This window comes from Chelonia mydas, chromosome 13, assembly GCF_015237465.2.
Source record: "Chelonia mydas isolate rCheMyd1 chromosome 13, rCheMyd1.pri.v2, whole genome shotgun sequence".
Classification (NCBI taxonomy): domain Eukaryota; kingdom Metazoa; phylum Chordata; order Testudines; family Cheloniidae; genus Chelonia; species Chelonia mydas.
The window spans coordinates 12,364,747-12,385,561 of NC_051253.2; the positions used below are offsets into that span (position 1 = coordinate 12,364,747).

Consider the following 20,815-nt stretch of genomic DNA (forward strand, 5'->3'; position numbering starts at 1 on the left):
GTATTTTAGATGATGACCCCACAGCACCTCAAGCTGTAGTAACATATTGCCAAGGCATTTTTCTAACCTTGGTAGTTTGGATCCTGACTTTGTCCTCATAGTTAGATATATCCAATATACCGAAGTGCATAGGAAAGCAATTGACAATATTTCTTCCTAAAACTTAACCTGAACAACTGTAAGTGTGATGGCTAAATTTTTTGAACCTTTGCTGATGGGCAGAAGACATGAATTCCTACAGGAATCAGTTTTCAACACATTAACTTAACACATAAACTGCCAAGCAAAGGGAGTATCACTGTTGGTTCCACACACCATAATGAAAATATAACTTGGCCAAATTCACCACTCACATAAGCAGTCACAATTCCATTTAAGCTAGTGGAGTTGCACCTGCTTAGCCAGTGACAAATTAATTTCTTTTCTATATTTACTAAAATGTGGCTATTTGAACAAGGAATCAGATTTTTAAACTCTTAACAAAAGACAGTACATTCAGCTTCTCCCTTTTCCCCTGCACAATGGTACCAGCGGGAGTTGCACACACAGGTCAGAATAAAATATTTTGTCATCAATTATTACACTTAACCTTCATCCACATTCATGGAGTAATGTTGTATCCCAGAAGCACGTATGTTGCGATAACTCATGAACAAGTGTCCCTCCAACTATGCTGTTTTAGGACATTGTCACCTACGCACATGTACACAACTGAGCAAAAAAAAATCATAAAAACATTTTTTCTATATTAAAAATATGTGGGGTACAAATGTACTCCAAACGTGTTGCACTATTATCCTGTCTTTTTAGTAGTTTTATGTACGTTTGCTTCAAGTGAGAATATCTTGCAGCATAATAGTTAACATTTGCTAACAGCGGTGCTGCATATAGTTACCCTAAAGCAGAAGGTACTCCAGGGAGGTTTGTCCTTTCAAATTCAGGCTTGTTGGGTATCCCCAACACAAAGCAGAATGATGCTGGCTCTCTTTGCCTAACATTCTTGCGGGGAGTTTTTATCTAGGTATCGTGGCCCTCCAAATACTGCAGACTCAGGAGATTCTTGAGGGGACTTGTGTGTGTTGCGCAATTCAAGATGGCAAATGAAGAGCACAATATTCTGACCATATAAAAATGATTTGCAACTCTGAACACAAGTTGTCATGAGATGACAACATATTAGGTGATAGTGCCTTTGTGCGAGATTATGTTGACAATTGCTCTGAGAAGGAAGACCATGTTTCCATTGATTGTTCATCAAGTTAGTCTTCAGCCAATTAGGATCTTGTGTTCAGTCCTGGTACAAGATCGGATGAAATGTAGTGGGGGATACCTTCTTCACCAGTATTCAGCTTACTGAAGATCTACTTAACAAAAATTTGACCTATGCTGGAACAATCCGATGAAACAAGATAGATATACCCAATGAGATGTATCCACATAGCAACAGAGAAACATTGTCATCAGTGTTCGGGTTTGCTGGGCTACTCACCCTGGTTTCCGATGCTCCAAAGAAGGGCAAGTCAGTAATAATGTATCAAGACAAGGCTGTTGGAGGAGACAAAAAGAAACCCCATCTGATTCTCCACTACAATGACACTAAAAGTGGTGTTGATAACGTGAATCACCTTGCAAGAATGTACTCCTCAGGTGCAAGATAAATAGGTGGCCAATGGTTCTTTTCTTTAACATGCTTGATATTGCAAGTTTCATCATTTGGGTCTGCAACAGTCCTGCTAGGCACCACGCTTACCCAAGACAAAGGTGCTTGTTCTTGTCAATCTAGGAGAACAACTTGTAGATACAAAGAGAAGAATCCTTGATACCTGTCATCTCACCATGCCCATCAAAGCAGCACTCTCGTCCTTGCCTCCCATAAAAAAAACAAACAGCCACCACGGGAGCACCTAGAAAACTTGACAGTGGACACTGCCACATTTGTCCAAGGTCAGCTGACTAGAAGAGCCATAAGCAATGTGGGGAATGAATTTATATGGGCTGACCACTCCACATCGATGCTGATGTGTGAAAACTGCATATAGGCTTACACTGAATAAGACTCCTATTAGTTCTTTCAATTTGCTAGCTAAATTTTTTTTTGCCTAAAACATGGAAGAGTTGTTGTTAGTTTCTGAATGCATTTGGGGGACAAAAGTCCCCCACAACACAGTTAATGTAACTTTTTTCTCAACATTGGATTAAGTTGACCTTTAGCCTGCTCAGTACTTGTTGGCATTCATAGCATTAATTCAACTGTAGAAACTAGAAATATGCTTAGCACGAAAGATTACAATACTATTTTTCTTTCAGAAAACGTATGCAAACTTAAAAAATGACATTCAACAAAATAATAACTGCTTAAGCAAACAACCAGTCACTGCTGAAACAGTTGGAAATTCTCATCTCTATTACAAAAAGAATGGGAAACTACTCCATTCTGTGCACTTGAAAACTAAAACCAGACAAACATAGCAGTACAGGGTAGAAACCTATCTTGGATAATTAAACATAATAAAGAGCACCTCTGAGAAATAGTGGCATATTGCATGATTATTCCTCAAAAATGCAGCTAACAGCTGTTAAATCAACACTGCAAACAGAGGAGCACCATTGAGCAAGAGATTTTGATGATAGCATGATTCATTTGTACCAAAAACATGCTGCCAGGTGGTTGGCTGTTGAGATACCAAGGAACTTGATTAATTCCATTAAACAAAAGGCCTTTATATTTAATGAACTAAGAGGAGTAGCATTGAGACAAAAACCACAGGAATGATTTATAATGAAATGGCAAGTGGCAAATGAGGTAGATTTCCAACTCACGACATTTTTTGTGCAACTGCATTTAGCTGTTGCTTTAGTTTTAGAAGAGAAACCTGAAATTGCAATGAAAGGCCAAGAAGCCACTTTTGGAAATGTAGCACAAACATGCTGGCCTGATGCACTCTGTTCATATTATTAAAGGAGATTTAGAACTACTGAATACTCAAAAGCATTTAGTAAAAATTTTATTTTAAATGTAGCTATGAATCAGTAATCACAAGTGTTACAATGTATATTTTTACAGAGATCTTTACAATAAGACACGTCTTTGTATACATGGGGGCCCCATTTTTTCCCCAAAAATAATACTCAAAAGGAATAATAAGCAGTCAGCTTCAAAAAGAAAAAAACTTTGGCATGTGTACAACATTTAGTTAACAAAAATAAACAGTAGCAGATTTGAGTCAGAAAAAACCCACATCATTTTTGCTTAACTTCACAGCACTGTTTAGTCAGGGATGAAACCCACCTGCACTATAAACTATCCAGTATTTAAAGTGATCAGCCTTATTTCAGCCTCACAAAAATGTTATGGAGAAATTGGTGGCACACTCAGTTAAAAGAACAGCCTTTCAACTCTGGAGACATCTGGGTGATCAAACAGTTTAGGCCACAACTGAAAAATCAGTTTGGTGGTCACATCTTAACCATTAGCTGTCTGTCCATGTTACTGAATTATACCACCTGACGCAACTGGCAGTCTCTGCTTAGGACTGGGATAAGGAAGGGCACTGCAAGTTAGGACTGAAGTACACTGTTGGAGTACACGGAAAGAGAAAAGGAGAGTTTGCACAAGGCCCCTCTGTTCTATGTTGGATCTTCGTCACTATTATTGGTCACATACATAAATACCAAATTAATCCAAACCCTGAGGAAAACCAAATTTGCAATGCCTTTCTTTCTGCTATATAGTCGCTAACGCTTCTATATTAAAATCAGAATGACCAGCCCCCTTTGAGACAAGTTATTCATAATTCCCCAAATAGTCAAAAGAAACAGTATCTGTACAATTTTTCCAGAACTATTGTAAATGTACATATTTTATTGTAGTAATGGTAAAACATTGGCATAGACATACTTGCGTTTCTAAACAGTAGAGTAATACCAGTCTTGAATTTAGAGATTTTACAGCAATTACTGCAGAGGAACAGATGTATGGTAAGTCATCCTGCAAATATCAGACGCTCCTGTACACATCAGAATACATAATTCAAATGATGTTCTCCAGCAAGTCAGAATACACTTTGGTATTATTTATAGGCTTTCCTGCTAAATGTTAGCGATCCAAAATTGACAACTGCAAGGGAGTCCAGTGGCAGAAAGTACTGCTGTAACACCAGTCAGAATTATACACATTACTTCTTATTCCTGGGCTTTAACTCTTCTGCTGCATTACGCAGAAAAATGTAGTTTTTCTTTTGTGGATTATAAAATTCATGGCCCTAAAAAAGAGAAAAAGTTAGCTATATTTATCTTATTCAAAGTATCAACTTAATCTTGAAATACAAGAAGCTGAACATTCCGTCAATTCGATTTAGTGAGACTTTACAATTTAAAAATATGGACTTTTAAAGATCAGATTTACTATGCAACCCAGGGGAAATATTGGTGGGTGTGCACTATAATTAGAAACAATTCACTAAGCAAGGCAACTTTCAAAACAGGTCTTTAAGCTTAGAGTGAATGAACATTCCTTAAACTTTTGCTTCACATGCAAAATTCAAGTAGTTTGAGAGTTAAGAGAAGTAAAAAGATTGTTCTAGACAGGGATAAGAATGAAGAGGGGACATTATAAAGATATTACAGCCTTACTGTACATTCTGTCTTTTGAGCCAAACAAAAGAGGGCCAAATTTTCAAACAGTGAAGCGCACGGTCCACACACAATTATACAATTACTTTTATTTATCAATTCTGTGCTATGTTTCATCTGAAAGGTGGCTAAACTGATCCCATATCAACCTATTCCCAATCTCTCGAGTGTATTTAGAAGACTTTATTAATACCTGTAAAGAACTTTGAGACTCTCAGATGAAAAGGACTACTGAAATATTGTCGTCTTAGTTCACAACCACTGATACGAAATTTAAATGTTAATCCTTCTTACCTTGGACCAGTCGTAACTGGAAGCATATGCAAAAATATTCCCATTATGGTTAAAACAACAAGCAGATATCGGCTGGTCAAGCTGTTCTGATGTTTTTAGCTTTGTTCGTGCATCTTTATCCCAAAAGCTGAATCTACCATCAGATCCTACAGTTGCAAGGGTGCCATGGGCAGGATGAAATGCTATCCCGTTTACCTGCAGTTATACAAACCATCACATAAAACAACCAACAATAGACAAGATGGAGTTTTACACTGCATATACTGTAGTCAGTGAGTGTAAATATATTATGTGCAGATTTACCTAATTTAAATTAAGACTAGTTGCATTTTAGTCTTGACAATGCATTTTTTGCCAAAAATCATTTGTTCTTCCTGACCAGGTATACTTTAAATACAAATTCCCATTAAAGAACACAGTAATTCCCTTGGTGTTGAACAGTTTCTTAAGCAGAGGCTTAATGAGTAGTATGTTTTTCCATAAACAAAAACGTGGGTACAGAAATATATTGAATGCATTGTCCTAATAAATCTTAATAGAAAGTCAGCCAAGTTGTGGGTTTTTTGGTTGTTTATAACAAAGGGCAGAATACTTTGCCTACTCCTATTTTAATATTTGCATATGATAATTTTTCCTCTAAGCATAAGCAAAAGAACACTTTAGGTACAAGAAAAGGTCAAAGAAAAGAGCATTAATGGTAGATTTCATACAAAATTGTTTATTATGTGTATGTAGCTTCTAACCGCACTACAAAAATGATGCAATGATATGTGCTGAATACTTACAGCATAGATATCCTGAGGTGCAGATGTGTTTGTTCCATTGGAGCGATGACATTTAAAAGTGAAGTTATCTTTGGCTCTGAAAAGAAAGATATTCCTTCACATTTTCTTCATTTCAAAATGAACAATATAATGCAGAGTGTTTTAAAAATCACACTTACGGATTTGGTGGGTTGATATAGTGAATCGCTACCCTTCCTTCTATACTTCCAAGGGCAAATCCAGTAGGTTTGTTCACCTTGTCTTTAAAAATAGCAACACAGCGATGCTAAATTTGAGAAAGATACAGAGCATTTTAGACAGAAGCTTAAGGCCAGATTTTCTAAACATTGCCTCTCTATGGGGGCACAATTCACTGCATGTACTAACACCACACGGAGAAAAGCACATACAATATTAGCAAATGGGTCAAAGCCCCTCTGAAAATTTGGACCTGAATATCTACATTTCTGAATTCACCTGGGGATCAGTAGCAGACATTCCCTCAAAACGAACACAACAGCTTTCCTCCTTCACCAAGGAATTACACATACAAAAATCTTTTGCATATTAGGTGACATGACTGAATTTGAAAGATTTCTCAAAATTCCATGTCCCAAACTGTACATTAATATAGTGAGGAAAAATTACTATATTCTAGCAAGATACCATCAATCCTGCTTCTCTGGAAGAATTACCTGTTATACAATACAGCACTGTATTAGTCTTGTTAAGAACAAACAGGAAGAAGGGAGACTGACATTTTGGACCAAAATTAAAAACAATAATGAAATTGAACTGTGAGCCTGATCCTGCAAGTCTTCCTCTCCACAGGTGCCAAAATGTGCTTGCAATGGGTTTGCAGGATCTGTCCCATTAAGCTGAACTGTAAAGTTTTTAGTATTTAACTAAAATAGTTCCTGATTTTAGTTGTAAATATTCAGATATATTTCATTAAAATATTGTAATGCATAGTCTTTCACTGTTCCTTATTCCTATAAAGAAAGCCAGTCAAATTTGAAGTAAATCTTAATACATTTCTTAATGCCATGTGTTTTCAAGAAACCTTTTTCAGTTGAAGTCATCCACTTGGAAGGAGATATGTACAACAGAGTTGCAGAATATGCACCACATTGAAAGTCTAAGTGTACTCAGGGGCACAAACTATACGGAATGAAGAGAATGTAGTTTTAATTTTTTATTATTTTTAAGAATCTAAACCACCATTTTATATGCTGCATTAATAAACTTGTAATAAATATAATTAATGATTTACCTGGTGTTTCAGTGGAGATTCTATTCTTCTAAATTCAGAAGGCTGATTCTCCAACTGGTATACTATCAAACCCCTTTCTGCAGTTGCGACAACTGCCATGGGATGCACCTGAACAAGGACGAGAGGGACTGGTTGGAAGAGACTAGGCAACGTTAATTTCACAACAGAGAATTTTATCTCCTTCAAGTTACTTATTTCACCCAAACCCCTCAAAAAGTCAACTCAAAGGAGCAAGACTGTTAGTTCTGGTAGAAGGTGACCCATAGACTGAAAATTTTATCTGCAGAATAGGTACAGCAAGGGCAATAGTAGCACAGGCTTCTTCCAACATGAAGCATAAATTCTGATATGGGCAAGGAAGCAAGGGCAGTTCAGTTTCAGTGTCAATTCTATTTTTGGCCCCTCTCCTCTTAATGCTAAGAAGGCCACTACTAGTGCTTCATAGGAAGGGAATGTCGATCCACCCGGAACTAGACTGAGACCAAACAGCCATCAAAGAGTAACTTTTATTTAATAGTAACCTGGCCTGGTTTCATATGACCTAGGTATCATGGGCTTTGAAGCCATTAATCCTCTGAGCAAACTAGTTCCCACAAATTTCATTTTTATGAAACAGGAGTTTATTTATTGGCTTACCACATCGGCACAGTAGCATCTTTCAGGCAGCTGTAATGTCATCATAGGAGTTGGTGATCGTGTATCCCAGAACTAAGGAAAAAAAGAAAATCAATGGATTTAAAAGACTTGAATTTCTTTTGCCATCAAATATACCATATAAGCCGTTGGAGATATTGGAACTGATTACTTTAGCACAATGAGCCTGGCCACATTTTCATTTTAAGTTGTTTACAACTGGCCAGAGGGGGATAAAACATTTTCTTAGGGCTAGAAATTATCACCAATAAAAGTGACCTCTTGATTTTTTAAATTAGTCTATTTCAGCAAAATTTATAGTAAACACTTCCAGTTTTACATATATTAGCATCGTATAAAACCCATTTATCAGGTACAATTTTCATACCTTCAAAGTTTTATCCCAACTTCCTGTCATCACACAGCTATAGTTTGGTGCTTTAATCCAATGGACAGTCTTAACGGGGGCTTCATGCTGATGGAAAACAACCAAGAACAATGCACATACGTTTTTTAAAATAACAGCCTGTATCACTTTCTGGTTGTGTACAGCAAAAGAATGGTACAAAGGCAGGATATAAATGTTTATTAAATCACCACTACAACCAAAAGTTGTATGCTTCACCACAACGAAACTATAAGAAAAGAGTGAACATTTTCACTTATTTAATTTCACATACCATAGAGACTTTACATTAAGCAACAGAAATAAGTGTTTCATATTAGAGTAAAAATATGCATTGAAGTTGAATGTAGATATCAGATTCTATTAACAGTGCACTTATGAAGTCAATACCCTCATGAAAGAGAACTCAACAATTACATATAAGCTCTGTTTTCCTACAATCTTAGAGCTCATCCAAAATCTATGTAAAAAAGACTGGAGAGCAGAACAAACTATCAGTGAAACAGAGCAAGAAAGCAGCACAGAGGACTGGGTAACTGAAACAAAGAAAGTGAAGTGGAGCCAAAATTAGGTGGAGAAGCAACACTGGGTAATCAAAGGAGGAATCAGTCTGCAGCTGGGTGCTACAGTGAGGCCATAAGGGATGGGAAATCTCTTGAGGGCACACAGGACTTTTGCCTAAGATTTGATTTACCTAGGTCCCAGTAATCATCAGTTACGGCCACCTTAAAATTTAGCTAGCAATTTGACAGGCACCTTCCTCACATTATTCTTCATATAACAACATCTAATTGGAAAATGTTGAGTGTTATTTTAAATTGACTAGTAAAGATTCCTTTTTTAAAAGATTTATTTAGAAGAAGTGATGCTTTAGCATCTCTCTTGAGGGAAAGAACTTGGGAGTTACTTACCTGTGCAATTTGTATGGCCTGGTTACTGTTGAGATCCCACATTTTGGCAGTTTTATCACAAGAGGCAGTAAATACTTTACTCCCATCCTAAAATGAGAGAAAAATAATTCAGTTTCATAATTTTAAAAGATTAAATATTAACTGCACCACAGTACATGTAATTTTATGTTTGTAATATCCAATACCCATTAAAGAATTGCTGGGCCTGATTCTTCACTGCCTAGTACTTGTGTAGTCATTTAATAAAATGGGTATGTATAATAATACTATTCTGAGAGTATTTGCATAGGAGTAAGCGACTATATTCGGTGCAAGGTGACCTACTCCTGGGGGAATTCTGTGCCACTCACTGCGCGTGTACAGAATTCATGTCCCCCGCATAAAAATGACTTTCTGACAGGGAAGCAAAAGGAAGCTGCAAGAGCAGTCACGCAGCACTCCCTAGCTGCACAGGTACATCATTTCAGGCACCTGGAGCAGCCGGCAGAGAGGTAAACCATCGCAGGTTGGGGACACCCCAGCGAGTGGCTCCTACTCCGAGTCAGGATCAGCTGATAGTCCTGGCTGGGCTGGAGGCAGGAGAGGATGGGACTTCTTTCCCTGCATGGAGTGGCTGTGGCCATGTCAGAACCACCCCCAGAAACTTCCCCCAGCTGCAGGAAGCTCAACATCCTCCCCACTTCCTGCCCCCATCGCTCCTCAGCAGTGGGGGGAGGGGTCACCGTAAAGGGAGCTGCTCCCCCATCTGCCCAACCCCCAGGTATCTGGACCTCTCATACCCAGACACCCCTATCAAGTTTCACCCTGTACACCGAGAACCCCCCTAGCCCTCCATAACCGAACCCCACCCCACTGAACCTCAAGTCCTGCATCTGGAGCCCCCTGCACCAAGGCCCCCCACCTCCGGACCCCCAACCATGCACCCAGACCACCCCCACTGAACTCCTTGCACTCAAACCCCCACCCTGGTGAGCCCCACCCCTCTGCACCACCTGCGCCCCCCCATCGAGACCCCCATACCATTGATCCCAAACTAGCTGCACCCAGACCCCCACCCCACCATGCCCTACTCCCCCAGACCCCACTGCTGAGACTCCCACACCCAGACCTCTCCGCCAAGCCCCAACCACTTTTACCAGGAAACCCCTGCAGAGTCCCATTGCCCCTGCACCTGCCCCACCCCGCCCAACGAGCCTCGGTGCATCCAGATCCCTCCCGCCCCCCGCACTAGACCCCCAAGCTGCCTGCACCCAGATTGTCTCACACAGAATCCTCTTACCCCACATCTGGATCCCCCCCACGCTGAGCCCCTCCCCTCCACATTTGGATCCTGCCTGGTTAAACCTGCCTGCCCCACACCTGGTGCACCTGGCTCCAGAGTGTTTCTGGGGCAGGTCCAGGCCTTGTGCTGTGTCAGAGTCAGGTGCAGCGTCACCACTGAGTCCGTGTCCCAAAGGTAGGGGGTGGGGAGGCTGCAGGGTGATCTCTCACCTTCGTGCAGCCAGTGGCCTGTGCTCCCCACTGCCATGCTGGAGACTCTGCATTTATTTATTGACAAATAAAACTTGGAGAATATTGCAGAATTTTAAAATATTATGCGCATAATTTTGAATTATTTGGCGCAGAATGCCCTCAGGAGTAAAGATAATGGAGAATCAGGCCAATTGTCCAAAAAAACAATCATACAAAACAGCATTTTGCCTAATGTTCATTATCTGAATCACTCTCTCAACCGTTATGTACTGTTTGTCACTACATTTATCTGAATTGACAAACACGCTGAGATTGCTATCCAGTTGAATAGACCGATATTGTCCTGTTCTACTGCTTAACAGCAGTCCAAAATTCTACTTCATACCTTTCTCCTAATTGTTTTCTAGTCTTATAAATATGCAATGCTTTTTCTAATCAAACAGTGGACACACAAGATAAGATGCCCCAAAAAACTGAGAAGCATCTTAGATCTCAAAGGAGTGGCATTTTATTTTTTTTAAAAGAGGATAGCGAACAACATGCCAATATTCCACTGTTTTCCTTTTTCCAATACTTACAAAATATTGTACAGAAGAATATACTGATACTAGTATTTACTAACTTTTGACAAGTGTTTTAATTGGTCAAATCATAACCATGCAGTTTCAAACTGTCATAATAGTCTACTCATGTAAGGAAGTTTCACATATTAATTTAAACAAACCCCTAAAAATAATTTACATTCAAAGACCAAACTGTGAGAAAAAACAAAGAATAAAAAAGTGTTGATCAAAACTGAAAGAGCACAAAATTCAAACTATGAACGGGAATGAAACAAAACATTCCGCAATTATGCTTAAAATAGTAAAAAGAAAAGGAGGACTTGTGGCACCTTAGAGACTAACAAATTTATTTGAGCATAAGCTTTCGTGAGCTACATGAATGCACCTGATGAAGTGAGCTGTAGCTCACGAAAGCTTATGCTCAAATAAATTGGTTAGTCTCTAAGGTGCCACAAGTCCTCCTTTTCTTTTTGCGGATACAGACTAACACGGCTGCTACTCTGAAACCTGTCATTATGCTTAAAATAGTAGTATTCTAGGGTGAAATTAACTCCAGTACATAAGACTTATAGAAGGCCTTTTGTACTATCACAAATTATTGAAAACTGTACTAGCTATTAACAGCTTAAAACAACCTCCTACCATTGCATCTGCACACCCAAGTAGTAGTCTAATTTATTAAAACAAACGAACCATGAATTTAGACGACAAAAATCTATGCTACAATTTTAGGATTATCTACATTTTAAGTCTGTGTGTGTTTTGAAACTAGAAGTAAAGATATTTGTTTTCTGGATAAAGTTAACAATTTCTTTGAAAATACTTTTTGAAACAAAGGAACATACATCACTCCAACACACATCTAGCACAGGTCCTGTGTGCATCTGCTGAGCTTTCGGAATTGTCTGTCCATTATCTTGAACTTCCCAACACCGAACCTATGAGAAAAGATGCACATATCAATTTAGTAATATATTACAATTGTTTACGTACCCAGAAATGTGTTAGATGTCTCTCAGAAACAAGGCAATGCCTCTGCCCTGAAGAACTTACCCTTACTTAACACACTGAATTTAGATGGAGGGGAAGAAGGGAAGAGGAAAGACAACAGTTACAATCATACAATTGCCAATCATAACCCTTTCTGATTTTGCCTTTGATGTCAGCAACACGGAGCATTTCCTACATTTACCAGTGTACATTTAACTGTCGATAATCCTTCTTCAAATTGTACCAAGCTTTTGGCTTAAATGATGTCTTGTGGCAATGAGTTTCCCAGATTAAGCACTATGTAAAGGAATGTTTTCTATCAGTTTCTTTTACGTTTACAATTTCACTGAATAGCCCATTGCTTTTGTATTATGAGAAAGGAACGATAAATAGGAGCACCTATTAAGAATTCAAATGTTATAGAGATTCATGATTTTTTTTAATTACTGAAAATGTTCAGGAAAGCCATTAACTCCCTTCGCTCAATACTTGTTGTTTAATCTAAATTAAACTGGGAACTGCAAGATCTTTGATATTGGACTGAACTTTGTCTAGTTCAGAAGACCCCAATCTTTTAATAGAATGAACATCTTAACATTGAGATTGACTTGTGGACCACGTTCCCTCCCATTCACAATTGCACAGACCACCTCACCTCCTACTGGAAATCAAATAGCACCCATACATAAACTAACCAACTTTTCACTCTGAAAATGAAAATTAGGGAACTATTTAGGCGGGAGCCAGCACCGAGACTAATTCACAGTGGACCACTGGCTGTCCACACACCACAGTTTGGGAAAATCTGCATCTGCTGAAATTCCAACCTCTTACAACAATACTCTGAATCATAACCTATATCTGCATAGCATACAACAACTGTCTAAGGAACAGATATGGAGAGGAGGGGATTATTTTCTTCTGTATAGTGAAAGTAGCGGACAAATGTAACAAATACATATGCTACAGAGACTAGTCCTCTCTACAGATATACAAATTGGACTAGCCGTTATAAAGCATAGAATCAAGAAGTAAAAGTCATTCCCTTGAGCTGAAGTTTAAATGACACTGTCAGCTTGAAATGCTGTCAACTTCAAAAAATTTATTAAAAGTAATTTCGGGTATTATGCCTGCCCTTTGCTGATTTTCATGTTTACAGAACCATATTTCTGTTTTTTAAAAGTTATTTTCTGTGCCCTAGAGCTATACAATGACACAAAGAAAATAAGGGAAAAACTGACTTTTCAGATGAAACAACAAAACTTGTTTTAGGCAAACTTCTGTCAATTAAATAAAGGAAAGTGGGGGAAAAAAGCTCTTTTCCTCCAATCTTTAAACTCCAGCAATCTTAGGTATAACTTGTAACAAGAGTAGGTAAGTATGTATCAGGCTAAAGAGATTTAAACTGTCCTTTTTAAAGACAATGCTCATTTAATACTTACATCATTTGCCCAGGATCCTGCAATAAGGAAGTTACCCGGCAATGCTAGGGGACTGAAAGCTAAACAACCAATGCTGTCATCAGGTGGAGATGTAACTTCAATATCCTGTAAAAAGGCCAAAAAAACAAAACAAAACCCCAAATATTTATACGTCATAGAACTTAACAATGTGTCTTCTAGTCATAGTGCAAATTAACAAAGCACTGAGTTTTGCAAAATAGATAGTACATGAAAAAAGTATTAAAAGGGCCTATTAAAAAAGGATATTCATAACTGCATTTGATAACAAACCCTGAAACTTCTCAGTACTTAGGAAGAATGAGTTTGGGGAAAGAGAGAAAATAAATAAATACATGATCACGTTCACTCCTAATTCATGGAAAGGAGATTGCCTGATACCCACTGTTTACAAGAAGGTTAATACAAGTACCTTCATGGGGTTGTGATTATCTGTTGCTGTATTTCCAAACATGCTGGTACCACCAGCTCCAAACCCTGAGGTTGATCCAAACAAACTCATCTTGGCCCTGCAAATGACAAGAATGCCATTAAAAGCAACAGACCTTTACTTGGGGACATAGGAAGTGTTGTACCAAATCAGAGTGGTCCATCTAGTTCAGTATCCTTTCTCTAACAGCTAGTACAAGATGCTCTCTAGAGGAAGGTGCGGGGGAAGTAAACAACATAGTGGATAATTATAAAATAACCTGCCCACAAAATAAGTTTCTTCCTATCCCTGTCAGAGATTTAACTTTTGTGTGTGTGTGTGCAAGATTCTGCAATGCTTATTCAGGTCAAGTGTTGGCCTTGGCCTCAGCCTCACCCTCATTTTCCCCAGAAAAATCTGATTTTGGAGGATCAACAATTCCTCCAATGAGCAATAACTATGCACAGATCATCTTAATCTCATTGGTTATGTCTCTGCATAAGCCCAGAGAGCTTTGAAAAACATTGCTACCTTTGTCTTTCTTATTATTTATGTTAATAACAGTATTTTTGCTTATGCAACACTCCAAACAGCCTTTGGAAACAGAGAAGAAACTTCATAAATAAAATCTGTTACATTGGGGAAGGGTACACAGGGAGAGGGAGGAGGATACTTTCTAATCAGGTAGGACCATTTGCTGAGGCCTGTATAATAAACATTGACAGGTGAGCAGATGGGGGGGGGGGGTGTAAGATCAATTGTTTCAATCAATTTACATGTCTGAGGAGCAGTTTACATTGAGGCAGGGAGCATTAGGAGGGGAAATAGGGGCACGAGGGCAGGGCGGAAGGAGCAGTTGTTGGCTGACAAGAGAGAGCTGGGGCCAGTTGCTGGGGGCTGGGGCAGGAGAGAGCTGGGGCCAGTTGCTGGGGGATGGGGCCCGTTGCTGGGGGATGGGGCAGGAGAGAGCTGGGGCCCGTTGCTGGGGGATGGGGCAGCAGAGAGCTGGGGGATGGGGCCAGGAGGCAGCGGGGCAGCTGCTGGGGGCAGCAGGGAAACAGGGAGCGGCCGCCCGGTGCCCATCGGGAGCTCTCCAGAGGAGAGCGGGCCAGCGGCGGATGTGGAGGGAAGGGGTGCCCGGCAGGGAGACGCTGAGGGGGCAGGGGAGGTGCTGGGCTCAGACACCCGACTCGGCCTGCCCCGGCGAGGGCCACTCCGCACTTACCCAAGAGCCGGGTGAGCTCCTGAGGGAGCGTGAGGCGAGGAGCGCGCTTCGGGGGGCAGGGCGGGACGAAAGCGAGTGAGGCAGCGGCGCGGCACCACCGGCTCACACACGGCCGAGCCGGAACAGGCCGCTTCCTACCGCGCATGCGCTACCCGGAGCTGAGCTCACAGAGGGCGCCCGCATCTGTTCGGGAAAAGAGGCGGGGCTGACTCTGAGCTGGGCGGAGCGGGGCACGAGAGGGCTGCTGGACATGGGATGGAGGGGCGGTAACGGGGTCATGTGACCAGGCACATCGCACACTCACCGGCCTAGGGTGTTGAGGGTGTAAGCAAGGCCCATGTCGCAGAGGGGCCGTGGGCAACTGTCTGCTGTTTTTCCCCCATCAAGAAGGAGAACTGTTATCATGCATTTAATTATACCAACTTCTCAGGGGGACGCCCAAAGACAAGAGGGAGGCACCAGCTAAAAAGGTGCATGTGATCACTTAAATTCTCTTCCCAAAAGGCTAAACAAACCTTTAAAGATTACAAAGATGGAAACATATTTAATGAAAATGCACTTAAATAATTAACACCTTCTGAAGAAGAATGGACATGTAATACACTATGTTGGGATGGTGGAACAGGACCAACTGAGTTGTGATGTTTATATCAAGCAATATAGGACAGGAAATGTGCTACATCAGTTACCAGCTAGAGAAAAGTGGAATTTTAATGATCGTAAGAATTTATTACAACTACTGATTAAACAAAACACCAGTGCATTAATTTTCTGGTCTAGGCTATTTTTGTAGCTAGACACTTGAAGTGATGCAAATGACAGAGTGCCACAATGCAGCAGAACTAAGGTACAGTACAGTAGGTAGAAAGAAAAAGTGGTTCTCTTTTAAATAAAAGAACAAGTGATGTAGGCTACAGACATTTTTCTTTGTCAGGTACTAATTTGATGTACTATACCTTAAATTGCAGTTCTATGAAAAGTAACTGTAGCAACAGCACGTTCTTATTCATAAATTCATGGATTCCAAGGCTAGAAGGGACCACTGTGATGCTTTAACCTGACCTCCTGTATAACACGGACCATAGAACTTCCACCCAAAAATTCCTAGACCATATCTTTTAGAAAAGCATCTGGTAGAGTCACTCTCTCTGCATTCAGTCATATATAATTACTTAACTTACTTTTTGTCACTACTACTTTTTATTCCTGTCAGCATTTTAGCACCAACAAAACTAAGGGCATGGCTACACTTGCAGATGTAGAGTGCTGTGAGTTAAACCTGCCTTCGTAGAGCACAGTAGGGAAAGCACTGCAATCTGTCCACACTGACAGCTGCAAGCGCCCTGGCGTGGCCACATTTGCGGCATTTGCAGCGGCATTGGAAGCGGTGCATTGTGGGCAGCTATCCCAGAGAGCACCTCTTCCCATTCTGGCGCTGTGGCTTGTGGGAAGGGGGCGGGGAGTGTGGGACATTCTGGGTCCTGTCCCAACACCCCGTGATGCATCGGTTCGCATCCCAGCATTCCCTTTGCTTCTGTCCACATTTGGCGCCATCTTTCAACATTTTTTGTCCTGAGCGTTCTGTCTTCCCTTTTGGTCTGCGGGAATGGAGCCTGAACTGCTGAGGAGTATGCTGATGAGTCTCGCCAGCATGTCACGTTTGGCAGTTGAGTTATTCCTTATGATCCAAAGTGATTGTGAGGGCTCCGACAATATCGACTCAAGTAACGCATATGACACGAGTTTGCTTGTGGCATTCATGGACATGCTCACCACCGTGGAACGCCGCTTTTGGGCTTGGGAAACAAGCGTTGAGTGGTGGGATCACATCGTCATGCAAGTCTGGGATGATGAGCAGTGGCTGTAGAACTTTCAGATCAGAAAAGCCACTTTCATGGGACTGTCTGAGGAGCTTGCCCCCATCCTCTGGCGCAAGGACACGAGATTGAGAGCTGCCCTGACAATGGAGAAGCAGGCAGCTATTGCAATCTGGAAGCTGGCAACTCCAGACAGCTACCGATCAGTCGCTAACCAGTTTGGAGTGGGGAAGTTGACCATTGGAATCGTGTTGATGCAAGTTTGCAAGGCCATTAATCGCATCCTGCTCAGAAGAACCGGGACTCTGGGTAACGTGCATGACATTGTGGCTGGCTTTGCACAAATGGGTTTCCCTAACTGCAGAGGGGCGATAGATGGGACACATATTCCAATTTTGGCACCAGCCTACCTAGCCTCCAAGTACGTTAATCGGAAGGGGTATTTCTCAATGGTTCTCCAGGCACTTGTGGATCACCGTGGGCATTTCATTGACATTAACGCAAGCTGGCCTGGAAAGGTGCATGACGCATGCGTCTTTCGGAACACTGGCCTGTTCAGGAAGCTGTAAGCCGGGCCTTCTTTACCAGCCCAGAAGATCACCGTAGGGGAAGTCAAAATGCCCACTGTGATCATTGGAGACCCCGCTTACCCTTTAATGCTGTGGCTCATGAAACCCTACACAGGGAGCCTTAACAGCAGCAAGGAGCGGTTCAACAACAGGCTGAGCAGGTGCAGAATGACTGTGGAGTGTGCTTTTGGCTGTTTAAAGGGCCGCTGGAGCTCTCTGTATGGGAAGCTAGACCTGGTCGATGACAGCATCTCCGCGGTTATATCCGCGTGCTGTACCCTCCATAACATTTGTGAAGGGAAGGGTGAAAGATTCACTCAGGCACGGAACTCGGAGATTCAACACGTGGAGGCTGAATTTGAACAGCCAGAGATCAGGGCTATTAGAGGGTCCCAGCGTGGGGCTGCAAGGATTAGGGATGTTTTGAAGGAGCAATTTGAGGCTGAAAGCTACCAGTAATGTCTGGTGCCCTGCAGGTGCAGTGGTCCAACGTTAGTAGGAATCTGTGTTTGCTATGCTGAATTGCAGTGCCTATTTCTTTCCTGGGCCAAGGTATCTTTTACTTTATGCAATAATAAAAAATGTTTTCAAAGCCGAAAAATCCATTTATTGAAAAGAGACAACTTCTAGGGAAACAGAAAGTGCCAAGGGCGTGGGGTGGAGAACGGTACAATCACAGATTCGCATATGTCCTGTCTGGAGGGCTGTGCAATGAGTGCTAGACTTCAGGTTGGCTAAACTGCATGGTGATGAGGGTTGAGTGCAGAGGGTAAGGGTCATAGTTTTCAGGGCTGGGTGGTGAAGCTACAGGTGTTGGAGGCAGCTAGTGGCGGTAAGAACCCGGATGTTGGGGAAAGTGGCTTGGAGGTGACATGGGGGCACAAGGGAAAGAGTTTTGGGACAAGGGCTGCGGGGGAGGGAGGGTGCAGTAGTGTTCCGCCTGCATTGCTATGAGCGCCTGTATTGAGTCCGGTTGCTGCTCCATGATGCTTAGCAGTTGCTCCGTGCTTTGGTGCCGGTGATCCGCATTCTGCTTGGCAGACCCTCCTTTCACTCTCCTGCCACTCCTGCACTTTTTGATTTTCATTACTTGAATGCTGCATTACTTCATGCAACATGTCTTCCTTGCTTCTACGTGGCCTCTTTCTGATTCTTTGGAGTCTTTTGGCCGGTGATAACATGGACGGCTGAGATCTCAATGTTGCATCTGTAAAGGCAAAATGCAACACTTAACAGAGACAACATTGTTCACACCAGACAGAGCAATGATTCCCCCATACTTAAGGGCAAGCACAGTCTACACAATAGCATAATTTGCCCGTCCGAAAGCGAGTGCACATAACCCACCGGAGCCCCAAAATGGTGAGAAAGCACAGAGTCAAGCATGACTGATTGTTTCACGGCTGTACTTTCCTCTGGGTTTCTGTGCCTTGGGGAGAGCCAACAGTGGCAGGGGGCCCCTATACTGAACACTATCCCCACGTTTTCCACAGGAGTTCGTCCTGGAAGATATCTCGCTGCTGAGGGTGACCTGGGAAGCAAGGGAGGGTCTTCTACTGCAATGTGGCTTCCGCCCTGGCCCATATGCAGCTTGCCTGTGTGCAGCAATGGTCTCCCTGCCCCTCACGGCACAGTGGCATGGACAAGTTAGCCTGACTGGAACAAGGACCACAGTGGCTCTCCCAAGAAACCTGCGCAAGCGCATTGCCCAAGTTCTGGATGAGACTTTTGAAGACATCACTGAGGCCGATTACTGCAATGTGAAAGAGCGCATCAACGCCCTATTCTGCATCTAGGCATGCATGCAGCCCTAACCCTCCTTGCCCCAAGAGCCCGCACCGAATAACTTCCTTCCCAAAATAAAAGCCGCTTACCGGGAACCTCTTCTGGTGTTTGTCCTTCCCCAAACACCAGATGCCGCGACTGGCTACCTTCCTCCTGGCTTGAGAACAGCTCCTAGCTGCATGTATCTAGGGATTCCCGGGTGTCTTCCTCCGCCTCAGCACCCTCGCTCCTGCTTTGCTCCTCCTCCTCCTGCCTTGTTGCACTGGGCTCTGAAGTGGTCCCCGGAGTGGAGGTGGGGTCACCCCCAAGTATCACGTCCAGCTCTTTGTCGAAACGGCAGGTTGCAGGGCCAGCGCCGGAGCAGCAGTTTGCCTCACGGGCTTTGTGGTAGGGGTTCTGCAGCTCCTTCACTTTAATCCTGCACTGCAGTGCGTCCTCGTCATGGCCCCTTTCCATCATGTCCCTTGATATCTGCCCAAAGTTATTGTAATTCCTACGGCTGGAGCACAGCTGGGACTGGACAGCTTCCTCCCCCCAGACACGAATGAGGTCCAGCAACTCGCCATTGCTCCATACTGGGGCTTGCCTGGCGCGTGGAGGCATGGTCACCTGGAAAGTTTCGCTGATAGCACTCCACGCCTGGCTGAGCAAACAGAAAGGGATTTTTTAAAATTCCCAGAGAATTTAAAGGGCGGGTCTGATGGTTGGTCACCTGAGGGCAGGGCAGTAGAGTTCAAAGTGATGACCAAAGTGGCTAGCACAGGCATTGTGGGACACTTCTGCAGGCCGATCAGAGCGCACTATAGGACCAGGGCATCCACACTAGCGCTGCGGTGCTCCAGCGGGGGCGCAGCAAACGTTATTCCACTCACCGAGGTGGAGTACCAGCAGCGCTGTAACCGCGGAGTCAGAGCGCTGGACATGCCTTGCCAGTGTGGACGGGTAGTGAGCTAGTGCGCCCAGGGCTCCTTTATTGCGCTGTAACTCGCAAGTGTAGCCAAGGCCTTAGAGTGGTCTATGGATTCCATTGTCCTATACATCGTCAACAGAATTGTTTACTAAATTCTAATCAGTAAAAAGTGCTTGCTCACTTGTGCATTACAATGGGGGTGTAGGAACTGAGGGCATAATTTGGCCTGCAGATCCTCATTACTGTTGCAAATGTGCAAGAACGAAAAAAACCATCTTGACTTTCTGATCTGAGCTAGGGTTTATGGAGTTGGCAGTTAAAAAATTCATCTCTTTTATCTGCAAGCTAAGCACATTTGTTATAGATTCATTTATGAGGAACATGACATGCCATGTTTATAGTAACTTTTCAGGCGATTGTACCTTAAAAATATTACAGTAATTTAAATTACTTCCCTGTCTTCAAAAGTAAAACGTATCAGAAGACACAGACTTAGTTTGATTGTGCTTTAAAGTAGACTATGAATTAACTGACACAAATTTAAACAAATATAACTTTTTAATTTCTCCCCTCAAAATAAATTTCAGTAACTTTTTAAGGATAATACTTTTACAGTTGGAATTATTGCTACAGTTATGTACAGTAGCCACAAAATGGAAAGAAAAAATTGTATTTAAAATATGTTCATGTCCTTAAGGTAC

General features: G+C 42.1%; 1 protein-coding gene across 2 annotated transcripts; it reads right to left on the minus strand.

Moving 5' to 3' along the window:
• Positions 1–2,988: 2,988 nt before the first annotated feature.
• RAE1 (ribonucleic acid export 1) lies at positions 2,989–15,323 on the minus strand. Of its 2 annotated transcripts, none has more exons than XM_007059771.4 (12): positions 15,034–15,323; positions 13,812–13,908; positions 13,382–13,486; positions 11,795–11,887; positions 8,914–9,000; positions 7,985–8,071; positions 7,600–7,671; positions 6,964–7,071; positions 5,870–5,976; positions 5,712–5,787; positions 4,927–5,121; positions 2,989–4,262 (listed from the first exon to the last, which is right to left on the minus strand). In XM_007059771.4, exons 2-12 carry the CDS (start codon positions 13,899–13,901, stop codon positions 4,176–4,178), a joined length of 1,107 nt encoding a protein of 368 aa, XP_007059833.1. In that variant the 5' UTR covers positions 13,902–13,908; positions 15,034–15,323; the 3' UTR covers positions 2,989–4,175. The 2 variants fall into 2 exon arrangements, with proteins under 2 accessions (XP_007059833.1, XP_037771709.1); XM_037915781.2 differs by having other exon boundaries at positions 13,382–13,498; positions 15,034–15,206.
• Positions 15,324–20,815: the final 5,492 nt, after the last annotated feature.